Source organism: Citrus clementina, unplaced genomic scaffold (assembly GCF_000493195.1).
Source record: "Citrus clementina cultivar Clemenules unplaced genomic scaffold, Citrus_clementina_v1.0 scaffold_9, whole genome shotgun sequence".
NCBI lineage: Eukaryota > Viridiplantae > Streptophyta > Magnoliopsida > Sapindales > Rutaceae > Citrus > Citrus x clementina.
The window spans coordinates 6222148-6235953 of NW_006261964.1; the positions used below are offsets into that span (position 1 = coordinate 6222148).

Consider the following 13806-nt stretch of genomic DNA (forward strand, 5'->3'; position numbering starts at 1 on the left):
CCATTACAGGTCCCACCATGGGGACACTGCTAACAGTCTTCAATTGACAGCAAGAGGATCAAAGTTTTCAGCAATCCTTTTTGCTGGTACTGGTGTTCTCATGTGCTGAGAAAGCTCCCTGTTGTTTCCACAAAGAGTAAATATGTTCTGAATTCTTAACCTTCTGGAGGACTCTGTGTCTTCAGGTTTCTGAGGGGAAGATGCCAATAAGCCTGTAGTAAGATTGAGACTGGGAATATTTCCATCAGCTACACTTGAACAGACCCTTTTCTCCTCTATTATAACCTTCTCTACTTCATCTTCAGCACTTTCTTTATGATCGTCCTCCTCGTCTTCTATCTCTTCTTCCTCAAATACAGTGCTCAAACATACTTTGTCACCATATTTTGATGCAAACACTTCGTGTTCATCAATTTCGTTAGAAGTTTTTTGAAGCCAGCCCTGAATTTCATTATTGTCTGGTTGATGAACAGGCCTATCTACATGCTTTACATCACGAACAAATGGCTCTACGTCACCCATGTCTAGATCCATTGACTTTACCATCCCTGGGTCCTCATCAGCATATATGCCCATCAGCCTTCTGGCAAAGCTGCTTCCATCCATGTCCTTTGAACTGCGAACATCTCTATCTCTTGAATGGCAAAGTTCGAACTCAATTTCCTCTAACCTCCTTCTCAGCATTTCGACTTCCTGCTGCTGTTGCAGTATCCTTTCTTCCATTCTCCTCCTCTCTATCTCAACAAACTCCTCGGCCATTCTCTGACACTCCTCCAATTTCTTCTCCAATTGATGTTTCAGAATCTGAGTTCGCTCAGTCACCTTCATGTTAATTTCTTGCTCACTTGCTCCAGATCCCTTTTCCTCTACAAGCTGGAGTTTTGCTCTCAATTGAGAAACTTCCTCTTCTTTCTTTAAAAGCTTGTCATGCGCTTCATTACGCTCTTTCTCTCTGAGCTTGTTCTCCATTTGCAGCTTGTAAATGAACTGGTCCATCGCACTAATCTTTGATCCTAAAATGACAGCAGATGATGAATCTTCAGCTCCAATTTTGTCTGGTGTATGAGGACCCCGAATGATACATTTTGCTTTTGCTCCATACTCAAGGGTGCAAATCGTCTTGTGTATCTCTTTGGGATCTGGACTTGCACAAAGTACCATCAAAATTTTTGACTTATCATCCTCAAAAGAATCCTGGAACAGAATATGCAAAGACTCGTTAAACCATGATAGCAGAAAAACCTTTTGAAAGTTAACAACTGTTTTGTGTACCTGGAGAAGCATAGTCAATTTGCTGTCTCGAAAAGGCACATGAGAATCACCATTGGCAATGGATTCAACCACTCTCTTTAATGCTATATTACCTTGGTTAATCTTTGCTGTCTACAATTTCAAGAGAAACACAAATTACTGTTATCTTGTAACTGCTAGGAAAAGATCTTGAGCGATCTTGAGCAATCCAGAGCAGGGAGTCAAACTATGAGATAAACAACTAATATGAAGCAAGGTCTGATTTTTTTTTCCTTTCTTTTTGACAGGGTACCTGCATTTTTGCCTCAAATCCTGTTTGACCTGCTTGCTCAATGTTTTCAGAACCAGCCATGTCAACAAGCATCAGCCGTCCTCCCACTGTTGGGACATCGAGAATTATCTGTAAAAAAAGATATATGGCAGGTTATTCTCAAATGAGCCATAAAAATTCGAAAAAGGATGATTGCGTGTAGTGGAATTAAGGAATATTTGTACACATTTGTAATTGAATTTTTGACTAAATATATTCAAATTTGAGAAGCATATACCATGCAGTGGCTTCGAGAACTTCTTTCATTGCACTGCGTGCTTTTCACTATTCTTCGCTTCTCCACTTTCTGGATTTCTTTTGAAATCTTGCCAGCCTCTATTCCAGATATAAAAGTGGCATTCTTTGCTTTTTTTCCCATTACTTCCAGTCTCACCTGCAAAATAAATGTACGGAACAAAAAATGATTTAGGAGAACGTGTGCCTACCTAGCTTTAATAAAATATGCTAAGGATTTGAGAGGCTTCTTAGCAAAAGTCAACATAAATAGTTAAAATCAAGTCTGTCGATTACCTAAATAGTAAAAAAATTGAATAAGCAATAAACTTAGTGTCAAACAAAGAGCTGTCTCACGTACATCAACAACTAAAGTGTTAGCCAATATAGTGTCAGATCAAATACCAGAAACTGTGAGTAGTCAACAACACAGTCACAGCATAAGGAGTAAGAAGAGTAAGATGAAGTGGTTTTAAAGTGATTGCTTCATGAGGTAGAACATAAATAGACAAGCATCTTGATTCTTAATTAGTGCATTAAAATTTAGAAGAGAACAAGGTTGGAGAAACCTATGAAATTCTTCTGAAGCAATTGTGGTTCACCTTCAGGCCACATGATGGGACAATATAAATGTCTGAAAAATCTGTGCTGAACACAAGTTCAATGGATACTAACTGCAATCAAAGACTTAGTTCGAATATTAAGAGTCTGCGCACAGGCCAATTCTATTATCTAAACTTTTAACATAATTCAACTTCATCTATTCAACATGTGATATCCTAATCTTACAAGTTACAAGCTCATATAACTTAACAACCAAACTTATATTTCACAATAACAACAGTCCGTGGCCATCTTTTTTATATAATCATACAAATTCTTTTTATAAAACATTAAAAGCAATCCATGCCATCATTTCTATGAAGCAATGCATACAGTGCTACAACACAAATACGAAGAGAAAAAATATGTACTATCCAACATAGCGACACACAAATGCAGAGTTAGAAAATCAGTATAACACCAATTACAAAACCATCAGAAATAATAAAAAAGAGTGATTTTTAAAATTACCTTAGATCCACTTCCTTTAGGCCACCCGATTCCGAACCCACCACCATTGCTGCTCGACAAAAGATCATAAATCTCCTCATTATATATCTCCAAAACGGTTACCTGAACAAAAGTACTAAATCCAATTTTCTCCCCATTATCACTTTCATCACCCAAAATATCCTTCAAAGACTTGTAGACAATCCCTGGCTGCTTAGCACACCCAAACATTGTGTGACTCTTGCCAGAACCAGTGGGTCCATACATCATAATAGTACATTTTTCCCCCAATTTCACTCCACTGATTCTTGACTCCACAAACTTCTTGTAGAAGGAATCAAGATCCTCTTCTTCCGACAATGAAACCCCGTCAAGGCTAAAATCTCTGTAGCCAAAATCAGCCCTTACTCTCAGGGTTTGCTTATCTGGGTTCACTTGTAAAACTGAAATGGGTTTTTCTTTAGGGTTAGGGTTAGGGAAATTTCGGATTCTGCCTACAACTTCTATTGGATGGTCTTGTGCAGCGGATTCTTTGGCTGTAGAGTTAGGGTTTGGTGTTGTGTTTCTTGCAGAGGTGAAGTTAAGTCGATGTTTGGATTGAGGAGTTTTGAAAAGAATTTGATTTGATTTGGAAGATGAAGATGGTGTTGGAGCCATTTTCTCTATGATACCCAGAAAAGATTTTGAGCTTTAAATTTCAAGATTGTGGGAATTTTTTGGGTTAATTTTCCGGGTATTTTCCAGAAACAAAGATTAAAGACTCAAGATTGAATTCACGTTTTGATGTTGAGAGAGAAAGATAGAAAGAAAGAAAGAGGGAGAGAGCTGTGATTGAGTTCTGAAAATGGAAAGAAACAATTGAAATTAAAATTAGGGCTTTGAAGTTTTTTAAAAAAAGAGCCGTTACAGTTTCTAACGTCTCTCTTCTTCCGGGACGGATGTGATACTTGTCTTTTCTCGTGAAATGAAATAATATTAATTTCTTCTATTGTCCGAGGGTTAAAATGGTCAATGCGGGACCTTGCTAGGCTGAAAAATTAAGCCCAACTCAAACTGGGCCAATATTCTCTACTACCCATCCCAGCCCATTATCAAAGTAAGAATCTTTAGTTAAGCTTTTGACACCCGTTTAAAATCCTTTTAAAACCCCATTTTTTGTAAACCCCAGTTACTATTTGAAATTACATAAAAGGACAAATTGAATTGAATTAAATTAAAAGGCTAAATTAAAATATCTTTACCCCCAATTATGAAGCTTAATATCTTTAAATTTTAATATATCATGTAATTAATTTTTTATAAACTCAAAACCATTTTGAAACAATGAGGAAATAAATTATTTAATGATTGGTATTTATTATAAAAAAGTATATTTTAAAATTTAATTAATTTATTCTAGTCTTTCTAGATGATATTTGAATTTTATTAAACTGTCCTTTCTGCAACTGTGGTCAAGAGAAGCTCTATAAATGTAACAAGTGAAGTTTCATAAGAGTTTTCACAGGGTGTTAAAAGCTGCACTCTAATTTCTGAGTTACAGGTGAAATTTGGTTCACTTCAGCTTCATAAGCATTGCAAATGGAAAGTGGCAAAAGAGTATCTGCGCATGAAAAATATATAATTGTGAAAAATATATTTTGTGCCTTTTCACGGGGCTTCTTTTCACCACTTTTGTGTATACAATCATCAGAAAATAATGTAGATACAAGCTGGAAACTGTAAGGATGTAAGGACCCTAAGTGATCACGAAAACTCTCAGCTCGGCTCTGTCTCCTCTGGTAATGCGGGTATCATTATCGAGGTATGTCACCTCAAATTCACCACTTCTTGTATCAGATGGAGGCCTTAATGCATCTGGAAAACGAGGTAACTCAAGGGGTGGAAGCTGTGATAAGTTCCCTGTTGTCTTTACAGTCGTCTTCTCAAATATTATTTTAATATTTGATGATCCTGTTCTCATCAGAAGGGGAAAAAAAAAAAAGGCTTTATCAGAACAGTTGTCTCTTCTACGGCAAAGAATATTATAGCATGAGATGTATAGAAGTTAGAACACAAGACATGAGTTCATAAGAAGCACCAACCTATGAGTTCAAATTTATGAGCTAATGTGGCAGTCACTTCAACTGGTGGCAGGGGCCATGGAACACCCAATTCAAGTTCTGCTATGTTATCAAAATCTTTGCTTAATATGTCAATCCGTTGAAAGACCTGCGCCCACAACATATTTTCATTCGGATTGTGGATAATTCATATATTTAGTAATCCACAAAGAGTATATTTTGTGCCTATTTCTTGCTTAAAGCAGATGCTTCTGGAGCAACCAGTTGACCAATTTGTCATAACATTGTGATTCTTCTAGTTTTCATTTTAGGTCATGAGGTAACGTGCCTGAGAACCTATGCTTTGGCCGAAGGCTCAGGTGAGCCATTATGAACCAACAAATAAACCACACGCAAAAATAAATAATAAATGACCATGAACAACATAAACACTAGAGGTGAAGAGCAAACCTGGCCAAGAGTTATGGGGAGTAGCCTTCCAGTGGGAGGTCCAGGCCGACTTCCACCTAGAGTGCGAGATGAGAATGCACTGCTGTACAGTAGTCTCCATTTCCCTTGTAGTCTATCAAGACCAACCGAGAGGTCTACTGGTCCTCCAACAGCCTCAAGCTCTTTTGCAGCAGCGTCTGCCTTCTGCAGATCATCCGTGTTTGCAGCAAGACCTCTGTTCAGCCCAGAAACAGCACTCTGTGTTTCACCAACCCAAATTTGCCAACATATTACAGACAAAGAACATAATAAAACATCAACTCCATATAGGCACCATCACGTTTATCTATGACTTTGTCTTCATTTCCAATTACCACAGAGGAGATCAACATCAACTCCACATAGGCACCATCATGTTTATTTATGACTTTGTCTTCATTAACAATAATCATAAGGGAGATCTGTGTCAAAAAACTTAAGACTATTTCCCTCTTCCGAAAATTATCTCAACATTTCTGGAGATGGAGACCAGTGTCAAAAACAAAGAAAGTTGGGATGCATTAACAAACTAACTCTACTGCTGAAATGGAAAATTTTTAAAGAATCACCGTGCACATAAATAATTCGCATTCATTTGTTGCTCCATTGAAAAAGTTCTATTAGCTGAACCTTCTATATAGATGATAACAAGAATAACTTAATAATATCTAGACTGTCAATTTTCAAATCCATATCCCTGATTGGTACTTTACACTAACAATTAAGGTCAAAACTATGTAATTTGCTCAAAATGATGGTTTGGGAAATGAAAAGTGATTCAGTAAACTCCAAAGTAAAATTAGCAATCACAACGCAGAAGCTAGATTTGAAAATCCCACAAATTTGTTTCAACTATGAATCTACTTTCATCCAGCAACATTGCCAATAAATTTAAAGAAACTCCTCCCATATATAGGGTCAAATGCCCAAGTCAGTAAATGATCAATCTGAGGGCTCCCAGGCTAATTGTTGCACTACACATTCAACAGCCAGTCATTACATCAAACTCTTCAGCATCACTACAACCACGATTTGTCGCCTAATGCATTGTAAATTATGAGTTTAGTTTGTTAACATTTCAAACTGAAACACTATTCCAAAATTATCCTTTCATGCGCGTTTATATTTGTTTCAGTGATCACAAATGCTCATCGAAACTGCAACCAGAAATCCACTTCTTGTTCCGGTTTTCCTTCCATCAAATGATTCTAGGGGGCCCCCCACCAAATACATGAACAACGATTCATGTTTCTACTAAAAACCTTGTAATAATTTAATCAAAACTAAATAATACAGTTGCTTCAATCAACTTAGCGTCTATTACATGTAAATTAAAAAATTCGAATCAATCAATACATAAATTGCATAAGCAGAACAAACATGAGACAAAATTCAACCGTATCCGCAAAATCGGCGGACCTAAAACTGAGGGGAAAAAAAACAAAATTGAGAATAACCCACTTCACTAAAAAAGTAGCAAACGGAGCACAAAACGAAAAATTTGATCACCCAGTTCACAAAATCGAAAAGCTTACGAGCAACTTGAGCTTCAAAGAAGCAATGAACTCAGTTTTGTCGCTTTCTGAAGAATCGGGAGGAGGAGGAGGTGGTGGGTCAAGAACGGGAACGTCATCGACGGCTGACCTCCTCAAAACAAGGCTTCTTCTTCTACTTCGATACTCTTTACCATTAACAAGCAAACGACGTCGTGTTGGAGATTGAAAAGACAGTTTTTTTGTGACTCTTTGTGTGCTAGTGTTGCTGGAAAGGGATGTTGGTGAATGAGAAAGAGGGGTTAGAGTCAGAGAAGCCATGATGTGGGTGGGGGAGTTTCAATGTCAGAGTGTGTTTGTGGCCAACAGGGAATGAAAGAGGAAGTAGTGGCTGGAAACTCAACCAATGAAATTAAGACAACAACTAGTTTTGGTTCTGTCATGCTGATTCTGTGTCAATGTGCTGTGCATGTTTGATTCTGTTTTTGTTTTGCGTGTACCTTTTGTAGAACCTACTTCTTGGTCCTAAAGATTTTTGAAACTCGGCTTTGGGGCCCATTACAAAATTGCAATCTCTTCAGATATTATCCTTTCGGATTATATAATATATTATATAATTTCACTTGAAAATAAAAGATACTCTGAGCATATTCCTGGTTTATATACTTGATTGGGATGATGTCTTTTCTTTTTTGGGTGTACCTGCTGAGGCGTTTTAATGCTCAAATTAATGTCACTCATAAGAATGTGTATAAAAGCGGAATATAAAGATACCGCTTGAGTCTCCCTACTTTTAGTCAGTATTATTACTATTTATATGCATTCTTATGTGACGCGGACATTTTCAAATTTAATCTCATTCATTCATTCATTCCAATAAGATCAGTTTTTTTTTTTTTTTTCATATACCATTTTTTATAAGCTAGATGATTCTATAGTCATTCAACGTCCATTTTGCGTAATTTTATTACTAAGAAACTTGACGTTTATCTTGTTTTATTTCAAACACTCTTACTCACAAATTCTTTAAAGTTAATTAATCTTTTTTATTAAGTTTTCGTTTCAACCTAATGGAAAACCTGACGTAGTATAAATCCTCTAAAAATATTAAACCTAAGGCTTGTTTGGTTATTGTATTAAAGCACCTCATTGTATTAATTTTACACAAGCCCGTGTTTGACAAATAAAAAACTACAGAACCACCACATTAAAAGCCCAAACTAATGCGGCAACTGCTGCTTGTTTTGTTTTTTTTTTTTTTTCTCTCTCTCTCCCTTTTTGCTTTTGCAACTGTCGCTGGAGCCTTGCTTTTTGAGTTTTGCTTAATAATAATAATAATTATTATTATTATTATTAAATATAACTTTTAATTTAATATTATTTTTATATTATAATTATTAATATAGATTAATAAACATGTAATTTATTATTCAATATTATTATATTATATTATTTTTTACATTATAATTTTTTACATTTACTAATAATAAATAGTTAAATATGAATAAATTTGAATAATATTAATTTAAAATTAATAATAATATAAAATATTAATACAATTTAAGTATATTAATATAATATAATATAGTATAATATTTAATTTAAATAAATCAAAAAAATTATTACAGTACAAGGTAGTACCAAACATTGTATAGTATTATTATAATACCGTACTAATGCAATACAATATAATACAATATACCAGCATTAAAATAATGCAATATAACATAATACAATACATGTACCAAACGCACCCCTAGTGTTTTACGATAGAGAACAAAGTCAACTTACACTTAACAAATGACAATAAATTATTGATAATATAAGATACAAACTATGTAACTGTAGCATTATTGGTAGCATTTACATTTTGGATTGGAGTGGAAATCTTGAGGAGTGAGAATCCTAGGATTGGGAATCTTAAGATTGGGAGTGTGGAGTGGGAGTGGGAGTAGATTGTTTACTTACATTGGAATGGGAGAATGGAATTGAAACAAGAATTCAATTTATGTGTTTACATTGTCTTGGATTAGGAGTAAATAGTTTTAAATTATAATTTTACCCTGATTTAAAGAATTATAATTTGTAATTAAAAAATTAATAAAAATATATTTAAAAAATAAAATCAATATTTTATTATATTTTAAATTAATAATAATTATTAATATTCTTAATTATGTAAATCATAATTTTTTAATTAATTTAAATTTAAATTATGTGAAAAAAAATTATTAATAATAGCAAAACAAATGAAACATTATTATTGATAATATAGTACAAAATTAATATTTTCTTCGAATAAAATATTTATTATTATTAAATAATTAAATAATTAATATTTATTAAAATTAATGTTTAATATTATTATTTTTAATGAATTTAATTTATAAAATAATATAATATTATTATTTAAATAAATATAATATTTATTTATTTTTATTTTATTAAATTTAATAAAATAAATATGTTTATAATTATTATTTTTAATAAATATGATATTATTTATTTTATTAAATATTATTTATTTATTTTAATTATAAGGGTAAAAAGGAAAGAGGGGGGAGTGGATTCCCACTCCCACCTCCCCCCATGGGAGTGAGAATCTCATTTCCCACTCCAAAATTAGGTGGGATCCACGGAATGAGAATCCCACTCCCCCCTTAAAAATGGTAAGTAAACATTGGAGTGGGAAGAATTCACACTCCACACTCCCACTTCAGAAAGTAAACACAGCAATTGTTTCTAACAAATTGATTCTTAATATATTTTCTTTATACTTATAATTACAAGAAAGAAAAACCCTAAAAATTTGTAGATTAATGGATTTTTCTAATTTTTTTGAAAAAAAAAAATTGAAAAACTTGTCTTTAAGACCAATTCAATCTTGAGCCCTTTTTTTGAAATTGCATTGACACAAAAATTTGTTTAAAAAAAAGAAAAAGAAAAAGAAAAGCTGAAGGACCATATTAGCCCTCGAGAATAAAGACGACGCATGGGAATGTATACACAGTAACAGAACCCTCCCGAAAAATTCAAAACATAAAAATCATATCAATTTCCCGCCCATTCCCCACTCTTTTCCCATTTCAAGTTTTGACCCATAAAACACCTACCAAAAAAACAAAACATTTTCAATTCGAATAATCGAAGTATCATTTGGCTCTTATTTAACTTCGAAATTTACCAAAATATCCATGTCCTCTTTATCAATTCACCGGCAAAGAGATCGCGGCGGCGGTAGCACAGGCACAAAAGCGGTAACCCCAAATTCTGTCTCCTACAAAAACCCTAGTCCGGGCCTCAAAAAATCATCTTCAGGAAAAGAAAACCCTAACTCCATTACTCGGTCCCAGAAGCCTGTCATCAAGTCGGTGCCACGTGTCGAAAAGGCTGCCGTAGAGAGCGGCGATTCACGCATCCGGCGATCAACGTCATCGGCCCCGAGAGGTAGGAGCCAGAGTCCATCTGAATTTATTAGGGTCTATAGTGATTTGAAGAAAGATAGGGTTTCTAGGGTTTCAGTTGAAAGGAAAGGGTCTAGGGATTCGAGTGTTAAAGGGGCTGAATTAGGTTTTAATGAGAAAAGGGGTTTCAGTGAACTTAAGAGCGATAAAGAGAGGAAATTAAGTGGGGTTGGGGTTTTAGGTAGTAATTATAACAAAGGTGTTAATTTGGGATCAAATTTGGGGAAATCAAGTGGAATTAGTGTTACTAGTAATTTTGTGAGTCGTAATGAAAAGAGGTCTTCAGATGTTGGCTTAAAAGTTGAAAAATATGATAAAGTTGATGTCTTGAATTCTGAGAATAGACTTGAAAAGATTGACCGTAGTGTTGGTTTGGGACTAAATGAGTCTGATGAGAAAATTTCACGTGATTCAAAGGTTTCAGAGACTTTGAAAGAGAAAAGCTTGAGTGAAGAAGGTTTGAGCACTAAGGTTGGTGTAAAATTTCCGAGTAAGCTCCATGAGAAGCTTACTTTTTTAGAAGGGAAAGTGAAAAGGATTCAATCAGATATTAAGAGAACTAAGGAGATGTTAGATATGAATAATCCGGATGCAACAAAATTGATTCTTTCTGATATTCAGGAAAAGATTTCTGGGATTGAGAAGGCAATGGGTAATGTTGCAGGTGATTCAGGGGTAAAAATTGTTGGCTCAAAAGGTGTAGGGAAAAATGTTGAAGGAAGCAAGATTGTCGAGATGAGTCAAGATAAGATAGTGGATGGTGTAAAAGGTCTGGTTAAGGGATTGAAGAGCGAGGAACTGGAAGCTAGGCTGTTTCCTCATCATAAGTTGCTAAGAAATCGAACATCAAAACCAGCATCAGAGAGTTCCCAAAGTAATGAACTTAATGATGAAGGAGCCAGAAGTGATTTAAAGGTGGAGGAGAAGTTGCTGAGCCCCATCGAGGAGAACCCAATAGCATTACAATTTTTGGCTTCATTAAGCAAGGACGAAAATAAGGTCAGCGCAAAGAGTGGACTGGTTGATCTGGAGTGTGATGAAGTTCTTGAAACAGATGAGGCTGCAAAATCTGGAGAAAAAGGTTTATCAGGCATGTTTAGTGGGAAAGGAGAAGCTGAGCTCGAGCTCACTTCTGATGAAAGGCTTGATGAATTTGATGATCAGGAGAATAGACAAGCATTTGTGATTGATGAGGGAATTGAAGATACTTGTACTTATCAGCTAAATGAAATAGGCCAAAGGACTTCAACAGGAGGATGGTTTGTGTCAGAAGGAGAGTCAGTTCTTCTTGCTCATGATGATGGCTCCTGCTCCTACTATGATATTACTAATTGTGAAGTGCGTATTCTTGTTCCCTTTTAAATAACCTTCATATTTCATTTAATTCACATTAATTTTCCATTTTTTCCACTGAATAGTCCTGCTGTTTACTTTACTTAAAACTCTCTAATGATGGAACTCATCTGTCAAATTGTTTGCATATCATATTACCTATATCTTACATTTTTCCTTTCCTTAAAAATCTGGATTTTTTTTCCTACTGACTGCTTGTAAATGTTGTTTGGCTTCATATACTGATTATATTTTTTTCTTTTTCTTTTGTTGAATGCTCTTTCTTCATGCTAGAGCTTGTTTATGAACTTAGTAAGATTTTTGGGATATTACCTCGGATTTGTTTCCTCCAATTATCGTTCATCACTGTTTCAGGATAAGGCTGTGTACAAGCCCCCCACAGCAGTTTCATCTAGTATATGGAGAGATTGTTGGATAATCCGTGCTGCTGGTGCAGATGGTTGCTCAGGAAGATATGTTGTGGCTGCATCTGCTGGGAATACTCTTGACTCAGGATTTTGCTCTTGGGATTTCTATACCAAAGATGTGCGAGCTTTCCACATTGAAGGTGAAGGAAAAACCACATCAAGAACTGTTCTTGGCCCTTTACCGAATAACAATATATACAGAAGAAATGCCTTTTCTAGCGTACTGGTGCCAGAAACTCATCAATGGTGGTATAAACCATGTGGACCTCTTATTGCCTCAGCTGCCAGTTCTCAAAGGGTCGTTACAGTATATGATATCCGAGATGGTGAGCAGATAATGCAATGGGAGGTTCAGAAGCCTGTGTTGACAATGGATTATTCTAGCCCCTTGCAATGGAGAAATAGAGGAAAATTAGTTGTAGCTGAAGCAGAAACAATATCCTTGTGGGATGTGAATTCTCTAAATCCTCAAACATTGCTATCTGTTTCCTCTTGTGGCCGAAAAATTTCAGCTCTTCATGTGAATAACACTGATGCTGAATTAGGTGGAGGGGTTCGGCAAAGGTTTAACTTTCATACTCTTGTTTCTGTTTATCTTATTTTCTTATACACATGTTCTGGATCCTCTGGTTTACTTATTTCAATCTTAAGCTTATCTTTTTACACAATTTTCTGCATAATTGATATTTGTGTGTGCATGCCTTTGGTTCATTGCTTGCAGCCCCTTAATTTTTATTCTGTTTACCTTTATATTATGCTATTGATGTAACTATTGACCATGCATATGAAGAAGCTAGTGATTTGTCATACTGCTGCTTAATCTTTATTATTTGAAATACAGAGTGAGTTCTGCAGAAGCTGAAGGAAATGATGGTGTTTTCTGCACGCCTGATTCCATTAATATATTGGACTTTCGCCACCCAGCTGGGATAGGTCTTAAGATCCCAAAATTTGGTGTCAATGCACAGTCAGTTTTCTCCCGTGGGGATTCTATCTTTCTTGGTTGTTGTAATGTGAGGTCGACAGGAAAAAAGCAACCTTCTTCACAAGTGCAACAGTTCTCTTTGCGAAAACAGAGGCTAATGAACACTTACTCTCTGCCAGAATCCAATGCTCATTCTTATCACTCAGCCATAACACAAGTTTGGGGAAATTCAAACCTCGTCATGGGTATTTCTGGAGAAGGGCTGTTTGTTTTCGATGCGTTGAGTGATGATGGATTCCAGTCCTTCGCAAGTGATAATAGCAGTATCCAAAATGTTAGAGAAATCATTGGCCCGGATGATTTGTTTGCACCCTCTTTCGATTACCTGGCATCTCGCGTTCTCCTTATTTCAAGAGATCGCCCGGCACTGTGGAGGCACTTACCGTAGGCACTTACCTTAGATACTGTATGATACATGCCTTGAAGCTCCTGTAATTTGGCTTTTGAGAACCATCAGCATGACAATGCATCGTTTATGTTTTGTTGTTTATTGCATGCTTTATAAACATTAAAAGTAATTTCGCTATTTATTGTAGTAGTGCTGATTGATATGAAAACGAAAGGGGCATGATATTCACTATATCGTATCTTTATTTTAGCATATATTTGGGAGGATGAATGGAATCTTTTAAGTACCACCAAGGCGCCAATATTGAAGAAATAGAAGCAAAAACAGAATGTGTTGAATAAAGTGAATGGTCATTTTTATCTCTGATTTATGTGGAAAT

At 35.3% G+C, this 13806-nt stretch overlaps 3 protein-coding genes across 3 annotated transcripts; 1 reads left to right on the forward strand and 2 right to left on the reverse strand.

Annotated features, from left to right (window-relative positions):
• Positions 1-26: 26 nt before the first annotated feature.
• On the reverse strand, positions 27-3716 carry LOC18032371 (kinesin-like protein KIN-10A). The gene is made up of 5 exons (XM_006420215.2): positions 2870-3716; positions 1800-1955; positions 1544-1651; positions 1273-1383; positions 27-1194 (listed from the first exon to the last, which is right to left on the reverse strand). Exons 1-5 carry the CDS (start codon positions 3503-3505, stop codon positions 40-42), a joined length of 2166 nt encoding a protein of 721 aa, XP_006420278.1. The 5' UTR covers positions 3506-3716; the 3' UTR covers positions 27-39.
• A 746-nt stretch (positions 3717-4462) lies between these two features.
• On the reverse strand, positions 4463-7276 carry LOC18032448 (plastid-lipid-associated protein 6, chloroplastic). Its single transcript, XM_006420216.2, has 4 exons — positions 6912-7276; positions 5359-5595; positions 4930-5056; positions 4463-4798 (listed from the first exon to the last, which is right to left on the reverse strand). The coding sequence occupies exons 1-4, from the start codon at positions 7188-7190 to the stop codon at positions 4584-4586; spliced, it is 858 nt and encodes a 285-aa protein (XP_006420279.1). The 5' UTR covers positions 7191-7276; the 3' UTR covers positions 4463-4583.
• Positions 7277-9960: 2684 nt separating this feature from the next.
• On the forward strand, positions 9961-13568 carry LOC18032232 (KIN14B-interacting protein At4g14310). The gene is made up of 3 exons (XM_006420217.2): positions 9961-11671; positions 12041-12657; positions 12935-13568. The coding sequence occupies exons 1-3, from the start codon at positions 10064-10066 to the stop codon at positions 13464-13466; spliced, it is 2757 nt and encodes a 918-aa protein (XP_006420280.1). The 5' UTR covers positions 9961-10063; the 3' UTR covers positions 13467-13568.
• Positions 13569-13806: the final 238 nt, after the last annotated feature.

What these genes read in the sequence shown, in the direction of transcription:
- LOC18032371 (XM_006420215.2), bottom strand. Translation starts at nt 3,505, where the DNA reads ATGGCTCCAACACCATCTTCATCTTCCAAATCAAATCAAATTCTTTTC. An exon ending in GTTCTCGAAGCCACTGCATG is followed by an intron (nt 1,652 to 1,799) that starts GTATATGCTTCT and finishes CTTTTTTTACAG; the next exon opens with ATAATTCTCGATGTCCCAAC. An exon ending in GATTTGAGGCAAAAATGCAG is followed by an intron (nt 1,384 to 1,543) that starts GTACCCTGTCAA and finishes TTGAAATTGTAG; the next exon opens with ACAGCAAAGATTAACCAAGG.
- LOC18032232 (XM_006420217.2), top strand. Translation starts at nt 10,064, where the DNA reads ATGTCCTCTTTATCAATTCACCGGCAAAGAGATCGCGGCGGCGGTAGC. An exon ending in ATGATATTACTAATTGTGAA is followed by an intron (nt 11,672 to 12,040) that starts GTGCGTATTCTT and finishes TCACTGTTTCAG; the next exon opens with GATAAGGCTGTGTACAAGCC. An exon ending in GGTGGAGGGGTTCGGCAAAG is followed by an intron (nt 12,658 to 12,934) that starts GTTTAACTTTCA and finishes TTTGAAATACAG; the next exon opens with AGTGAGTTCTGCAGAAGCTG.
- LOC18032448 (XM_006420216.2), bottom strand. Translation starts at nt 7,190, where the DNA reads ATGGCTTCTCTGACTCTAACCCCTCTTTCTCATTCACCAACATCCCTT. An exon ending in TCCCCATAACTCTTGGCCAG is followed by an intron (nt 5,057 to 5,358) that starts GTTTGCTCTTCA and finishes TTGTGGGCGCAG; the next exon opens with GTCTTTCAACGGATTGACAT. An exon ending in TCATAAATTTGAACTCATAG is followed by an intron (nt 4,799 to 4,929) that starts GTTGGTGCTTCT and finishes TGATGAGAACAG; the next exon opens with GATCATCAAATATTAAAATA.